The following is a 16,769-nucleotide window of genomic DNA, read 5'->3' on the forward strand; positions in this document are numbered from 1 at the left end:
AAATATTCTGACTTAAACCAGAAGAAACCTGAAATAGTTGCACTATATTTTAAGTTCAAAAGAGACAATCCTGTAATGTCTCATATGTTTGATTTAATGAACCCAGTAGGTTCTATTTATACATCTATGGAAGCAAGAGGTCCTCAAGTAATGTTTGGTGTTGGTGCATGGAACAAATAGTCGACAGGTTTTTGTATTGTGCAAAACTCTTCAAAGGAAACAGGTGGAAGTAAAACGATTTCAGGTGAAAATTTACCTGCACACAGTCACTACATAGATTTAAGTACATCTCAAGCAGGTTGGCATAAGCATAGATATTGGGATTGGTCAGGAATGACAAAAGGTAAAGGATATGATGTTAAAGACGACGTTAAGTTTGCTATAAATTTGTTACTGGGATGACACTCAGGAGAGAAAACCATACACATTTCGTTTCAGGATATACGCAAACAACGGGACAAAGTAAAGACTACATGCCACCTTACATGACAGTTTACGCATGGTATAGAATTGCTTAGTCGTCATTTTTCAACTTCTTTAGCATATTCGTCAGGAGTTGTCTTATATTTGTTAGGAACTGTCTTTGAAAGTATACCACCTTGAACTTTGACAAGTTTGAAACGAGGTCTGGCAATAGTAGTTTTATCTTCTGCTTGCAGTCTGTACATTTTGCCATGTTTGCCTAAAACTTCATAATATTCTCTTGTATACTTTCTTCTATTTTTACGAACACGAATGTGAGTACCTGTCGGGTTCCCATTGTTGTCATAGTCAATAGTATTTTCATATGGGTCACGTTTGGGTATTTCTATTTTTACTTTGTCACCTTTCTGAAGTTTGAAGCCCGGCATTTTTTCTTGTTTGTCTCTTTTGACTAAATTATTAAATATATAGTCTTTCTCTAAGTCAGGGTTGTTTTTTCATTTCTTCGGGGGAGTGGTTTCCCAAACTTTTTGTTTACGGTTATTGTAAATATTTAAAACTTGTCTCATCTTTGCCATGGAGAAGTGTCTATATTGTCGTCATATATGACATTTCATTTGCTTCACCACCTTGTGGTTGGTTTAAGTCTCTTAACATTTTTATACAACCGTCAATGACACCAAGAGCAGAATGGTTTTGGTCGACAATGAAATATTGGTTTACATTTTTTGAACGCAGATAGTTTTTAATATCGTCTGATTTGAAAGAACTTTCACAGTCAGATGTTAGTTTTGTTGGATGGTATTTGTCAACGAATATTGTCAAAGCTGCTAAGATATCTAAAATATTTTTGGACTGTAATGGTATGGCTTCACAGTATCTTGTGTTTTGACCGACAAATATTAGCCAGTATGGTGGTCCATCTTCTCTATACCTCGAATGTTTTCCAAGATATCCATAAACCAAGCATTTGGTGTTGAACTAAAGATTTTTACCATGAGTGCTTTCTTTGTCGCTTTAGAAACATAGGGGTCCTTGTTTGGATTCGTCATTTTTTAACCCATAAGAAATGGGTTTATTTGGCGCGTTAGCAGGAGTTGCATCCAGATTTTTACCCGCAGTGGGAACAATAGCCAGAGGTGCATTTGGAATTGGAAGGAAGATTTTGAGTACATTAGGTATACTGAAAGAGAAAGCACAACCTATTATACAAACTGTACAGAAAGGTTGGGATGTAGCACGAGATGCAACAAATCTTATTCCAAATCCTGAAACAAGAGGAAAAGTTCAAGGATGGATGGACAATGTAGGAAGACAAGCAGGAAACTATTATAACAAAGCAAATGACTACTATAACCAAGCAGGACACTATATGGACCAAGGTGAAAGATTCTTTAACAGAGGATATAACCATGCACAACAGTGGGTAAACAATAACCAACCTCAACCACCTCAAACGTGGGGAATGTAAAGTTTTTTACTGAGATGAAATGAACAATACAGCATTGAGACAAATGGGTTCAAGATGGATTTGTCGGCTTCCAGCAGTTACACAACGTGTTTGTCAAGTTCTTCCTATACCTCAGGAAGTTTTAGACCGACTTAAAAAACCTCAACAACCAGTTGAAAACAAACCAAACTAAAAATTTTTACTGAGATGAAATGACCGAAGAAGTTGAAACGGTAGATTTGACACCACAAACAAAAAGTTCAGAACCATTGTCAAAACCTGTCAAAGAACTTACAGATGAAGAGAAAAATTCAATAATAGAAAGTGCCAGGTCTGGAAATACAAACCCTAACTACAAAGTCACTTTTCATAAAAATGGAACGGCTAGTATCTCAAAAGAAACAGACTCTCACAAATAAAATATTGAAGTCTGAAGGAGCTTTCGAGACAACAGATGGAAAAGTTTACTTCACTGACCAACAGTTCATTATAGAACATCTCATTGACTTAGAGTCGAAATATTCTAAACTTTACAACAAACACAAAAAGTTGAAAGGAAAACAAAAACAAATGGCATATGATATTTATGAAGATGTTGACGACACAACTATTCCTGCAAGTGAAGTAAAGTCAGCGGAACCGAAAAGTGACGAAAAACCGATAGAAGAAGAAAAACCAAAAACTGAAGATAAACCAAAACCAAAGTTTAGTTTCCAAACTAAACCAAGTCAACCTTCATTAGCTGGTATGGGTTGGCGTCAAAGACTTATGGTAGCGGGCGGTTATGTAAAGTAAAGAGAAAAAAAATATTTTTTTATTTTTTAAATGCCCCCATATAGAATGGATAGAAAATCTGCTAGAATAAAAGCAGAGTTACAAAGATATGGTTGGAGAGTTTCGAAGAATTTTAAATATAGGAAGGGAAGACCCATAAAAGTCTATGACAAATTGTCTGGTCTTCGCTACGAAATGGATTTGGAAACAGCACGTGCAAATTATCCAAACAGACTAGAGAGGTTAGAAGAAGAACGTCTTATGGACATGCCTTTCGATGTTAGTGAACCTCAAGTTGAAGGACACGACGGCTTTGCCAGATTCTACTGGAAACATGACGAACAATTGCATCCTTTGAGAAGGAAAAAAGGAAAAGGTGAAGACGCACATGCTCCCATGGAAAGAACAAGATATGCATATGAGAAGTACCGTGAAGTTAGAAGTCAAATTACATCTGGTCGAACCTTTACAGTAAACTTTGACGAAGGAAAGAACAAAGAAGGCTTCATGGGTGTACTTGCTGCCATACAAGACGGAAATAAGAAAGGACACAATCTCAGATTGACTATAACGGATTTGGATGGTCACATTTACTATGCAAATGGCAATGTCACAACAGCCGCAAAACTTCTTGACGCTTTCAAGACTACAAAGAGAGAACAAATGTTTGACTCCGACTCAGACATTTTGAATGCAATTGAAGGAATTGCAAGTGTCAGTTCGAATGGTACCAACCTAACCCTCAAGCAGTCAGACAACCTGTTTGTTAGATGAGAAATATGAAGTAAAAACGTTTTTTAAACCATATATTTTTACATATATTAAATGCTTCAGGTTGAAAAACAAAGAACAAAAGTAGCAGATACAAAACCGTTAGACTATATCTTTTACAAATGCTGGTATGACTATTTCAGATGAAGAAATTTCATCCCGAGCTTACAGGTTTGACTATCCAATTCGTTGGCTTCAAAGTCCTTCAGATGCAAAGGCAATAGGATTTAGAAGATTTTGTTTTCAAATAGAACTAACGCATTTATGTTCGCAGTATATTTCATGGGCAGTTAAAGGTTCTGATGGTCTAATAGACAAATTTGATGAAATGAGAATCTTTACAGTTCGTTCAGACGAAAGTCTTGAGAAAACTCTAAATGACTTTCAAACTCAAATGAACAAATACTATTGGGAATTTCAAGAAAAATACGACTCTTTACTAAATGGAACATACTATCTGAAACTAGAATATGACAAGATGAACTCCACCGTTTCATTTCAAAAGATTGAAATTAACCCTCCAAGAGCGGAGTTTTTATTTTGGAAAGTAGACAAACGTTCTTGGCACAATTTCTTCGGTTACTAAACCAGAACGAACCATTACCACCAGATGGTCCATTTCAATTTATACTTCCACCAGCAGATTTGACAGTTTATAGAAACGTGTTTGACCCTCAAAATGTTATGTGTCATGCAAGTTTCAGTTCAAGCAACAATAGTTTTCTATGTATTGGTAAGGACGTTTATGACTTTGCTTCTAAATTCTACGAACCACCTAGTAACAGTTTCTCTGACTTTCAAGTTTGGTTCACAACAAATGGTGTGCAGCATATTATACCATTGTACTATGACTTTTATCTCGAATTGTCTTTCATATACAACTACGGAAAAGTGCTGAAAAAGTATTGAAAAATATATTTTAGGTGAAGTGGTGCGATCTCACCTCCTTTTTCACCTGTTTTTTCACCTCTTGAATTTTCATGACTTCTTCATCGTATATGTTTTGTCATGACTTCATCGTAAATGTTTTGTCATGACTTCATCGTAAATGTTTTGTCAAACATGAACGTAAATGTTTTGTCAAGACTTCATCGTAAATGTTTTGTCAAGGTTTCATCGTATATGTTTTGTCATGACTTCATCGTATATGTTTTGTCAAGGTTTCATCGTAAATGTTTTGTCAAGGTTTCATCGTATATGTTTTGTCAAGGTTTCATCGTAAATGTTTTGTCAAGACTTCTTCGTATATGTTTTTGTCAAGACTTCATCGTAAATGTTTTGTCAAGACTTCTTCGTCAATGTTTTTGTCAAGACTTCTTCATCGTAAATGTTTTGTCAAGACTTCTTCGTACATGTTTTGTCAAGACTTCTTCGTACATGTTGTTGTCATGATTTCATCGTACATGTTTTGTCAAGACTTCTTCGTCAATGTTTTTGTCAAGACTTCTTCGTCAATGTTTTGTCAAGACTTCTTCGTCAATGTTTTTGTCATGATTTCATCGTAAATGTTTTGTCAAGACTTCTTCGTACATGTTTTGTCAAGACTTCTTCGTACATGTTTTGAAGAACTGAAGGTGTCACCAGGTCCCTCGGTCCCTCGGTCCCTCGGTCATTTTAACTTCTCTGAAAAAGTGTGACAACATGACATTTTGACAACAGTCCAGGAAATAAACTTCTTCTTCGTAAATGTTTTGTCATGACTTCTTCGTATATGTTTTGTCATGACTTCATCGTATTCTTTCACCCGTTGAATTTTGTATAAAAAGCAACCGCCGGAATTCCGGCGGTTGGTATATTCTTCACAAAATGCTTGTTTTGTCAAGACTTCATCGTATATGTTTTGAAGAACTGAAGGTGTCACCAGGTCCCTCGGTCCCTCGGTCCCTCGGTCATTTTAACTTCTCTGAAAAAGTGTGACAACATGACATTTTGACAACAGTCCAGGAAATAAACTTCTTCTTCGTAAATGTTTTGTCATGACTTCTTCGTAAATGTTTTGTCAAGACTTCTTCGTATATGTTTTTGTCAAGGTTTCATCGTAAATGTTTTGTCATGACTTCTTCGTAAATGTTTTGTCAAGACTTCTTCATCGTAAATGTTTTGTCAAGGTTTCATCGTAATGAGCGTAAATCAGACAAAAATATATTTTAGGTGAAGAGGTGCGATCTCACCTCCTTTTTCACCTGTTTTTTCACCTCTTGAATTTTCATGACTTCTTCTTCGTATATGTTTTGTCAAGACTTCTTCGTATATGTTTTGTCAAGACTTCTTCGTATATGTTTTTGTCAAGGTTTCATCGTAAATGTTTTGTCAAGACTTCTTCGTACATGTTTTGTCATGACTTCATCGTATTCTTTCACCCGTTGAATTTTGTATAAAAAGCAACCGCCGGAATTCCGGCGGTTGGTATATTCTTCACAAAATGCTTGTTTTGAGGTCGAGCCACTTTTGGCTCCACCTGTTTTTTCAACCAAAACTCATGAATTTTCCCGAAATAAAAAATAAAGTTAGTTTTTTTAAAAAAATATTTTTTATTTTTATTGTAAGAACATGTTAGCAACAACAGCACCAAACTCGTTAGTCATGAACCCAACTTCAATGTTAGTAGAAATGAAAAGCTTCATTCCTTCTTCATATACTTTCGAAACAGAAATCCAGAAGATAAAGCAGGAACTTCTCCAAGGAGATTTAGATTGCACTGCAAAAGATGAAACAAATGAAGAATATCTTTATGAAATGCAGGATATTATTGACCATCTACCTAAACTTCCTGAAATACAACAACAAAAGCTTACTATTCCAGAATTCGATGAAATAGAAGTGAAACCAACTGACTCAGTAGAAATAAAGAAGTTCATACGAAAGGTAAACTATGAGTTTCTTGGATTTCATTGCAACCACAAAGTCATGGACAAAGACTGCGATATGGTATATAAGAATGTTTCTGACATATATAAATCGGAGGAGTTTAAGACCTACGACAACTTTGTTTCGTTAGTTGCTGAATGTGTATGGCAGATAAGAGATAAAGATAGAAGAGGTAAGGTATGGAATGAACAAATAAAACCCGCAACTTTTGAGTTAAAGAAAACCATTGACGCCTTAGTTGTTCTAGCTGGTTTTATTTCAATGTACAATGCTAAAATGAACCCACAATGTTCTAAATGTAAAGCGGCAATAAGGAAATATAACTATTCTGTCAAAGAGATAGAACGTATGAGAAACGACTATGCTGACTTAAAGAAAGAAGCAGAGAAACCAGCAGAAGATAAAATGGACATGTTGACATTTCTGAACAAAAACTATCCAACTGCTGACGATTTCCTTCTATCTGACGTCAAGAAGAAGTATAAAGAAACCTTCGGCATAGTTAAAACATTCGATATCCTCAGCGAAGAAATAGAAGCCACAAAATTGTTTAGAATTTCAAATATACATCGTACAATTCATGTAAAACGCTTATAAAAAAAGAGGTGAGAAAAGAGGTGAGATCGCACCACTTCACCTAAAATATATTTTTGCCGAGTAAAATGACCAAATTTCATTATATAACTGTTATTTTTTTACCAAGAGAACTTTAACACTTCGTCAAAAAAATCCCTGAAATCATATCTTTTATACAAAATTCAAGAGGTGAAAAAACAGGTGAAAAAACAGGTGAGATCGCACCTCTTCACCTAAACATTATTTTTGTCTGATTTACGCTCATTACGATGAAGAAGTCTTGACAAAACATTGACGATGAAGTCTTGACAAAACATGTACGAAGAAGTTTATTTCCTGTGTTGTTGTCAAAATGTCATGTTGTCACTATTTTCAAAAAGATGTTAGTTGACCGAGGGACCGAGGGACCGAGGGACCTGGTGACACCTAAAATATATTTTTGCCGAGTAAAATGACCAAATTTCATGATATAACTGTATTTTTTTGACGAAGAGAACTTTAACACTTCGTAAAAAAATCCCTGAAATCGTGAAAAAAATGACCAAATTTCATTATATAACTGTTATTTTTTTACGAAGAGAACTTTAACACTTCGTAAAAAAATCCCTGAAATCATATCTTTTATACATGAAAATCGTGAATTTCCTTAAGATACAAGATAGAAAAAATAAAGTTAGTTTTTTAAAAAAAATATTTTTTATCTTGTATGTAAGAAACAGAAAATGACAACATTGAGTTTGAAACAGTTAGAAAGATAGACAATGACACCAAAGTGGTTTCGAATAGGTGATTTAAACGTAAGATACTCAAAGAAATACAAAAAATATTCTTTGTCAGACATTTTATCTCCATCTGGAAAGAGAGCAATCGACTGGGTTAGAATTGCTTCTAGTCAGAAAATTTTGACAAGAAATCCTGAGCTTATGATATCAGTAGCATTTCATGGAACAAGAGCATATCTTATAGACAAAAGTCTTATACCAATAGTTTTGTTATGGTTAGACCCAGTTGTTGGATATAACTTCATAACACATGGTTCATTCGATACTGAACGTTGCAGTGAAGGCTTACTTTACATCGTTCAGAAACCGAAGGACTTCAATACAAAGAGATATAAGATAGGAAGAACATATAATATAACTCAAAGATATGACAGTATAGTCAATAGAGTTAAGGTTGTGTTCGTTAACGATATGAGAGCTGCAGAAACAGAACTACTTGAAAAGTTTGAGAAAATGTATGGTGCTCCACGAAAGGTAAAGAAACGTTTGAAGTAGATGAGATAGATAGTGCTATAAATTATTTGACGAGTTGCTGAAAAATACATGTAAAGCGTTTATTTTTGGTCTTTTGTGAAAGTCAGGAAATAACGTTAGTTTTTTTAAAAAAATATTTTTTATCCGGAATATAAGGACAGATATGTCAACATCAGAGAACACAACAACTGCTATCGTTCATGAAGACATAAATGAAGAATATGAGTACATACAATATAACAAACAGTTACGTCTCATTCGTTCGGTCAAAGATGACATGTACCAAATGCAAAGTATTTTGACAGCATGTTTTGCTCCAGATACTAAGAAACCACAAGACTGGTTTGAATTAAATAGCACTCATGAACTCCTCAGTGAGTTCGAACATGTAGAACTTAAAAAGATGTACCAAGACAGACCAAAACTTACCATCACATCTAAAAGGTATATATGTTCATAAGTTCCTAGTTAGTTCAATAGCAATGTGGGCTTCACCTCGTTATGCAATCTACATACTTATGCTACTTGACGAACTTTGTACAAAGCAGAGAGAAGATATGATGAAAGAAGACAAAACATACAGAAAAGAATACCACGTTCGGTACCAAAAGGAAAGGAAAAGAACTATAAGTATATGATTTATACTGAAGAGATGGAAAATGAAGAAGACAGAGATATGGTTATGTTGCATTTAGTCAGAAGAAACAACAAAAGCTTTTACGACCTTGCTAAGATTTACAAATCTGACAGAAATTGGTTCTATCGCGAAAACTTACCGATTTCAATGACACCGAATGAAGATGTGAAACAAATAGTTCAAGATACTTTACCTCAAACACACTATGATATTAAAGGTTGTACAATACTTACCTTCAAAGAAGATTTGCCGCTACTGAAGGAAAAAATAACAGAGTATTTTGACAACTTCAACAAGTAGAGTAAATGAACCATTTATTTTTATTTTACGCTTGACTTCAGATGGCTCAGGTAGCTCTATAAGGTAAATTGTCTTGTCAAATCCTTCTGGCATTCCGAGTCCTTCCATCCGACATTCCAAGTTCTTCCATCCGACATTCCGAGTCCTTCCTTCAGACAGGAAAAAAATTTCCTTCAGACAGGAAAAAAAATTTCCTTCAGACAGGAAAAAAATTTCCTGACAACTGGAAAAAATTTTCCTGTTGTTCGTCCGTAAACCATTCAAATTTTCGAAAATTGAGAACTTTTTGGTCGAACGACAGAAAAAATTTTTCCTTCAGACAGAAAAAGTTCTTCCTTCCGACAGAAAAAGTTCTTCCATCCGACAGGACACAAACGAATGTCCGACGTTCCTCTTCCTGAATGTCTTCCAAAGCCAGAAGAACCGACAGCCCCAGCACCACAACAGACTAAGACTAAACACTTACATTTTTCAAGCTTGACTTTTTACAATTTGAACTTTGTTTGCGTAGATGTGAATTCTGAAAGAAGTATGAGGGTCTTGTATGACTTTGTACTTCTCCATAGTTCATGTCTGTCAAACTTACCTGCCATGGACTCTTTCATAAGTTCCATGAAATCGTCTTCGGACAATCCGGGGAAAAGTACAATGTCAGTAAGTATTCTCTTTACATCCTTACTTAAACTCTTTGCTGTCTGTACACAAATGACAACAGAGATGTTAAAGTGTCTGAGCTTCTTAAGAATTCGACACATATCTTGTTCTCTGTTCTTTAACAAAGGATGAGAGGCGAAATCATCTAAGATAAGAAGACATCTGTGAGGGTAAGTCTTCCAATCGTAAGATTGCAATTTCTTCGAAATGTATTCTATCTCTTTCTGTTTGTTTCTGAAGTGTTTCTTCTCTAATATTCTCTGCATTTCCTCATTTGGGTCTTTAAACTTCGAATTTATATACTCATTTATAGCATTGTACTTCAAAACTCTTCTTTGGTACTTCTTTATCCAATCTAACAACTCAGAGTCTTTTATACATACTAACTTAGACTTCTTTATAATATCTTTGAACGAATTGACGGTTTGGTCAAATTGACCAGAAGTACTACAAATGACAACTAACTCATAGAATGGGTTCTTCTCATCTAGTTCTTGTTGTTGTGCAGCCATTTTAAGATAAGTGAAAGTCTTACCCGACCCAGGTGGTGCAATTAGACCTGTTATACCATTCTGAGCAAATAAGAACTTGTCATGTATGGGTTTTTATCTGAGCATTTTCCAACTTCCTCTTGTTCTTATTTAAAACATTCTCAAATTTCTTGTCAATGTCAGCAAACTTTTTTTTCTAACATATTTTTAGAAAAATTAAAATTTTTATCTTTTAGAAAATGTCTAGCGATTTCGCTATCTATATTCGAGACAAGCTTTTCGACAGCAAAACATCTGTCGACCATAAAATCTTACATAGTGTAAACAAGAAAGGTGAATTTGTTCTAAAGTTCTGTTTCTGGGAATATGACAAGAACCATAAAACATTAAGCAGAGAAGTCTTAAAATTTGTCAATGATAGACTTGTTGACAGAGATGACGCCTCTTGGAGAGATGAAGTCCAACAAAACTTCTTAGAATGCAAAGAAGACACATGCACTGTTCTTGAAGATGAAATAGAAAACAGAATAGAAGAGCTATTAAAGGACAAAGAACTTTTACAAAAATATGGTTCTGAGAAGTTTGACATAACTCCACCAGAAGAAGAAGAGAGAAAAGAAAGAAAAGAAAGTAGAAGAAGAGAAGAAAGAACCTGAACCAGTTCCAGAGAAGGGGAGATATGACATGTAAAAATAAAATTTTATTTTTAGAACATTTCTGGGTCAATGTCAATGTTCTCTTCCTCTTTAGGAGTAAACACTGGCTTAGACTCTAAAATCTTTTTACCCAATTTACCTTGAACTTCTACAACTTTAGACTCATAATATTCATAGTCGTCTGCTTTCTTTGGTTCATAAGGTATAACAAGTTTGTATGCTTTACCTTCTTCGAGTTTTGAGAACCTTCTGTCAAAACTTTCTTTGACTGCTAACAAACCTTCTATGTCTAAGTCTTCAAATTTCGCACCATTTTTAGTCACAACAGCAAACTTAACTGGTTCGATGTTCCAAACTTTGCTGAATGAAGACTTTTCAAAATGGTAGAAGTAAACATTCAAATATGTGAATGGGTCTAGTTCTTCTTTAAGTCCTGACATGTACTTGTTTACTGAGATGAATTTTGTCATCTTTTCTATCGGATAAAAAAATATTTTTTTTTAAAATTTACTCAGAAAAATTTTTCTTTGTATATACACCATTCTGAACGTCTAAAAGACTTTTGACATTTGCCAAGAATGTTCGTTTAGACGCTGTCATATAACCATACTCTTGACAATATTGTTTATACGAATCGTACAATGACCTTTCATCTAAACACTCAAAGTCAGTTTCATCTATGAACAGTTCATATACACTCTTGTTTGCTTCTAACAATGTTTGTCTCTCTTCGGTATGTGGAATTTGTCTTGGATTGAACTTTGAAATATCTAATGTCATAAAATATGAGAACAAGTGGTTGTAAAAGTCAGATGTCAAAGTTTCTGCTAAGTCGTCAAAATATTCTGTATCTTGCATATGAGCTTCTAACGTTCTGACAACTACATATCTTCTGTCAGAACTTTCTAACTTCATCGGAACAGCATTGTTTGAAACCATAATGAAATTTACAACATTTTCACAAACTCTTTGGTCTTTATATTTTCTTTCAACAACTCCAACTTTGTCTGTTATAAGACTCTTCAAAGCATCTGAGTTCAAAACTTTTGTTGTATCTATACTTTGAAGTTCGTTACATACTATAAGTTTCATATTCTCTATTGACGAGTTAAATTTACCGCAGATGTTTTCTAAGTTTGTCATATTCGGGTTCGAATAACCTTCTAACAGTTTGCACAAAATATCTGTAAAGAACGTGTTCTTACCAGTTCCTTGTTTTCCAATTATAATGAGAGCAGTTTCATTCTTAGCACTTGGATGTTGTAAGATGTTTGCAAACCAACATAAGATATACTCATAAACCTTTTCGTTTCCATTGCATATAATTTCTTTGACATGGTCTAACCAAGCTTCTATAACATTTTCTTTCCATTCTACTTGTTCGTATTTATATCCAGTGAAGATAGAATAGAAGTTTGGAGAAGGTGTATAGAACTTTATACCTCGAACTGAAAAATCTCTAACTTTGACAATAAGATATCCCAAGCATCTAACATCTTCATGCCAACTTGTACGACTTTTATTTTCTTAAGTTTCTGTTTACATTCTTGTTCTGAAACTATTGTCGCTCTTGGTTTGTTAAAGACTACATCCATTCTTTCATAACATAACATTCTGGGGCAGAGTCGACATAAATGACTAAAACGTTTCAAATTCTCGACTGCTTTGTTTATAGTCTCTAAATGGAACACATATTTCTGAATGCTTGGAAGTCATAAAAATCTGAAAACATCTATTCTGTACATTTTTTATAAAAATAAAAAAATATTTTTTTTATTCTTGACTTTGTTGTTGCATTTGTTGCATTTTGTTGTTCTTGAGCTATTTGTTTTCTTGAGCTATTTGTTGTTGAAGTTGTTCTTGTAATACAATACTTTCACCAGTTGCATCTTCCAATTCGAAACTTTCTGCCGTCATTGACAAATACATAGGACATAAAAGTTTTACAGGAACAAAAGTTTGCGTCAACTAAGGTTAAGTTTATGTTTGCTAAAGTGTTTGAGTTTACTAAAGCTGAAAACTCTGCATTCGAATGAACAATAGGCAAACCAGCAGAGAATGTGTTATTTATACGCATAAGTATCTTTTGGTCATAGTAGTTTCTGTCGACATTCGAATAACACTTTGAACCTAAGTTTGAAACAATATATAAAATAGGTGTACTTAAAGTCAATGGAATAGACATTCCTTGTATGACACCTTTTCCTGTTATAGGAAACTGTTGGTAGTAAAAACCAGATATAAGTTTTGTATTATAGCTCATATTGTTTATAGTAAACTCAGTCGGACATCCAAACATAATGAAACCTGCTCTAGTTGCAGCACATGTTACACTCGTCCTTAAAGTATTAAATAAGTCAACAAACCTGTTGGTGGTATATCTGAGTAAGTATCTTCAAAGGAGTATTTTTTACCATTCACAACAATAAAATCTTCTGGTGTCAAAAGAGCAAAACAGGCTTTAGTCGTCATTGTGTTTAAAGTTAGTTTACAATATCGTCCTTGAGGACTTTGTAAGTTTGTTGTTATAGAATTATATGACTCAGGGTTTTTAGTCGTAATAGTATAAACCACTATGTCTTCTGCCATTTTACTTAGCAAATAAATTTTAAATGAAATGTTGTGGTCGTCAAATATTTTTATAACGTCTGGGAAACTATATTTAAGTTCAACGTTTCACCTCCTTTCATAACGTATATCTTGTCAATGACATTATATGAAACACCACAGCAAACTAACGTCGGGTTCTATTTCTTTGATGTTTATATCGTCTGCCTCTGTCAAAAGTTTCAATAGTTCTTTCAAAACTTCATGAGGTGCGATGACATATGAGTTCACTTTTACAGGGTTGTGTTCGACCAAGTTTAACATTATACCTAAAGCTTGACAAATCTTCTCCTGAGTTTGAAGTTTGTCTTTCAGTTGTTGGTAGTCGTTTCGAATATCTGCAACAGAACTTAAGTCTCTGCTAACTTCAGGGTATGTTGGTTGTTCTTTTACAGGAACAATTGTTATACCATCTTCGTCTTCGTATGGTTTCCCCACTTCAACATCTCTTTCTTTGACATTGACAATAACACTTTGACTGTTTGTTTGAGTTGGTGAATTTAACTTCACATCTGCCACCGCCATTAAACCTTTTGAAACACTTACGCTTCTATTTTTCGGAAATGACATTTTACTTCGAATAAAAATATGGACGTATTCGGATATCTCTTTGAATTGAAGCAAAACAAAGTTTACACACACAAACAATACAAATACATTGACAGAATAGTTCTTTACACAAACAATGGAAAATGTTATAGAATAGCAGTCTTTGCTGAACCAAAATATTTTCATAAAGCAAAGAAAGTTGGTATAACTGAAATGGTGAAAGTTCTTGAAGCAGACAAAATATAATAACAACAAAACTTACAGATATTTCTAAAGGTAAGTTTATAATACAATTTTTGTCAAAACTGGCGTACTGTCAATATTTGACGGAGAGAAGTTCAGTTCAAGAACAACTTACTGACCTGCTGCCAAAATCTGCTCGATGGAAGCTGTCGTTATGCAATCTGAGGAGCCCCAGCAGGTTTTCATCGAACGAATCTTCAAAAGAGCATCTTCCGTGAAAAGTGCTATTGGTTTTGTAAACTTCTTTGCTCTCAGTTCATATGGACCGTCTCTGTCACCAGTATATTGTATTTGTACAGTACCAACAGTTGAAATACCACCCATAAAGTCTTCTGAGTCAGCAAATGGAATGCCAAGCCAAAAGTTTGAACGGTCTCCATTTGTATATTGAGTTTTTTGACTTCCTGTATGGGTCCATACTTTCACATATGGCATAATAGAACTTTGCATTTCAGGGTTAATGGTTGTTGTGAAGTTGTTGTTAAAGTTCATAGCATCTAATGTCAAGTTGTATGACCTCATATCCTCAACTGTAGAATATTCTTCTCTTGGATAATATTTGCCATCTATGTTTATATGATATTTAATACCGGGGTTGTAGAAACAAGAATAGTCATTTATAGTTCGTCTGAACAGTACAAACATAGTATCTGCGTGTTTCATTGCAGTTGTTAAAGCAATATCTGTTCTTGCACCTGCGGTTCCTGGATTTTGGTTTCCAACTTCACCTGCAAAGTCTTTGACAGATATTTGGTGTATAGGGAACATAAGTGGAACTGCAATATATTTGGCAGCTAAAGCATTTGAAATATCTGGGTCCAACATATAGACTGCAAGTCTGCTTTCTATTCTCTTGCATTCAAACTGTTCGCATGTAAACCTAACTGGGTCCCAAGCAGTTCCAGCAGCATTGAAATAATACTTTACTTCAGTGTTGAGGTTTGAGAAACCAAAGTCTAAGTCAACTTTGTCTTTGCAAAATTCGGCGAATGACGTTTGATTTGCTCCCTTTACGTCTGTAAGAGTGAATGGGTCTTGTGTTGGTGCAATGACTAAGTTATTTTTGCTTGGAGTAAGTTCAATAGAAATTTTTCCTGCCCAGTTTGGCAAGTATCTTAAAAACCTGAAGATGAGGAAAGATGACAAAGGAACTCTAAGTTTCAGTTTTACTTTAGTGACAGCATTTCCATCTGAACCAGAAAGGTTAACATAAACTCCTGGAACGTTAGGGTCAAGTCTTCTTATTTTCTCAATAGTTGCATACTGGTCTGTTTGTTCTCTAGCTTGTGGTTGTACTGAGTTTCTTAAAGCGAACCATTCATAGTTTGCCCATGTTACTGTTTGAACTAAGTCAGAGTTAGAATATATCTTATATCCCATGAAAACTTCTGGAGCATATTGGTATCCGACATAGAAAATTCCATTGCAACCTTTCTTACCTCTCAAGTGGCAGAAGGTTTTATTTCAATGTCTTGTTCCACGTATAAGAATGAGTTGTCAATAGAAATTATATGAAACCTGTCGCAAGCAATATCTACTGTTGTTGAAGAACCTTCTCCAAACTCACCTACATTTCCATAAGAAACAGCAGTTGTATATTCGTAAGTTCCAGGAACTATTTCTGACCTTCTAATGGCATTGTCGCATTCGTTATACCATTCGGAAACATTTCCATTCATGGCATCCAAAACTGTTGGCGTTATATTCTGAGCGGCGTACATTTCATATGGGTAAAAATATAGAATAGTTGGATTTATTTGTCATAATAGAACCCACGTGGACCAAGCTTTACTTTCTTCCTGGCTGAGTTTTTAACTCTTCTTTTTCCTTCATTGCCACTACTTTCACTAGATGAAGTTACTTCTTCACTACTTTCACTTTGTTCTACTCTTCTCTTCTTCTTTGGTAACTTGCCCTCTGCTTTAAGTTGTTGCATCTTTGCCTCATGTTCACCTAGTATGTTGTAAATTTCCCATGTCCTTTTTGCCTTTGGGCTCTGGTCGCCCATCTCAGGTAACCTATATCCTAGAAAGATTTTGTCATAGTTTGTATTTGAGTCTTCGCGTATTGTTTGCATGACTCTTTCCTGAGTTTCCGGTTCAAGCTCTTCAAATATAGCTTGTCCATATGGAATAACTTGTTTCCAATATATGTTTTTTGTAGCCATTCTGTTTTCTTTCCATGTTACCAACAATATCTTTTGTGAATGGGAAAGCTTTTACCCAATGTTTCAGTCTTGCGTCATTTATTTCTGTAGTTGGTTTTATTTTGTCAAGGAACATGTTTTTCAATACTAACATTTCATTTGGTACTGTCCATTTGAGTTTTCTTAAATATTCATCCCTTCTCGGTTCATTGTCTGCAAAGTAAGTTTTTATGACATTTTGTAAACTTTCGTTTGCAAGGTCATGTACAATAGGTTCTCTTCCTTCTGTCTCCCTAACTTTCTTTCTAAACTCTTCACCAAATATACCATCTCTATGGTTCTGTGTAGTTCTTTGAGATAAATGTTCT

The 16,769-nt window shown here is 34.6% G+C and overlaps 6 protein-coding genes and 5 pseudogenes across 11 annotated transcripts, besides 1 other annotated feature; 7 read left to right on the top strand and 4 right to left on the bottom strand.

Annotated features, from left to right (window-relative positions):
* Window positions 1-16,769: part of a mobile genetic element that runs on past both edges of the window.
* TVAGG3_0980010 (uncharacterized protein) lies at window positions 522-851 on the bottom strand (the record flags this gene model as incomplete). The annotated part of the gene is made up of 1 exon (XM_051253928.1): window positions 522-851. One exon carries the CDS (start codon window positions 849-851, stop codon window positions 522-524), a length of 330 nt encoding a protein of 109 aa, XP_051079502.1.
* On the top strand, window positions 1,914-2,066 carry TVAGG3_0980020 (uncharacterized protein; the record flags this gene model as incomplete). The annotated part of the gene is made up of 1 exon (XM_051253929.1): window positions 1,914-2,066. The coding sequence occupies one exon, from the start codon at window positions 1,914-1,916 to the stop codon at window positions 2,064-2,066; it is 153 nt and encodes a 50-aa protein (XP_051079503.1).
* TVAGG3_0980030 lies at window positions 2,086-2,668 on the top strand (annotated as a pseudogene). The gene has a single exon. A coding segment is annotated over exon 1 (583 nt).
* On the top strand, window positions 2,714-3,417 carry TVAGG3_0980040 (uncharacterized protein; the record flags this gene model as incomplete). Its single annotated transcript, XM_051253930.1, has 1 exon — window positions 2,714-3,417. A coding segment is annotated over one exon (704 nt), but the record flags the coding sequence as incomplete, so codon positions are not given.
* TVAGG3_0980050 (organellar and viral DNA polymerase type B) lies at window positions 5,969-6,236 on the top strand (the record flags this gene model as incomplete). The annotated part of the gene is made up of 1 exon (XM_051253931.1): window positions 5,969-6,236. A coding segment is annotated over one exon (268 nt), but the record flags the coding sequence as incomplete, so codon positions are not given.
* On the top strand, window positions 6,326-6,883 carry TVAGG3_0980060 (organellar and viral DNA polymerase type B; the record flags this gene model as incomplete). Its single annotated transcript, XM_051253932.1, has 1 exon — window positions 6,326-6,883. One exon carries the CDS (start codon window positions 6,326-6,328, stop codon window positions 6,881-6,883), a length of 558 nt encoding a protein of 185 aa, XP_051079506.1.
* Window positions 8,282-9,060, top strand: TVAGG3_0980070 (annotated as a pseudogene). Its single transcript has one exon. A coding segment is annotated over exon 1 (779 nt).
* On the bottom strand, window positions 9,527-10,221 carry TVAGG3_0980080 (annotated as a pseudogene). The gene has a single exon. A coding segment is annotated over exon 1 (695 nt).
* On the top strand, window positions 10,440-10,890 carry TVAGG3_0980090 (annotated as a pseudogene). Its single transcript has one exon. A coding segment is annotated over exon 1 (451 nt).
* Window positions 10,907-11,326, bottom strand: TVAGG3_0980100 (protein of unknown function, DUF4108 family; the record flags this gene model as incomplete). The annotated part of the gene is made up of 1 exon (XM_051253933.1): window positions 10,907-11,326. The coding sequence occupies one exon, from the start codon at window positions 11,324-11,326 to the stop codon at window positions 10,907-10,909; it is 420 nt and encodes a 139-aa protein (XP_051079507.1).
* Window positions 11,364-12,054, bottom strand: TVAGG3_0980110 (annotated as a pseudogene). Its single transcript has one exon. A coding segment is annotated over exon 1 (691 nt).

Source organism: Trichomonas vaginalis, chromosome I (assembly GCF_026262505.1).
Source record: "Trichomonas vaginalis G3 chromosome I, whole genome shotgun sequence".
Taxonomy (NCBI): domain Eukaryota; phylum Parabasalia; order Trichomonadida; family Trichomonadidae; genus Trichomonas; species Trichomonas vaginalis.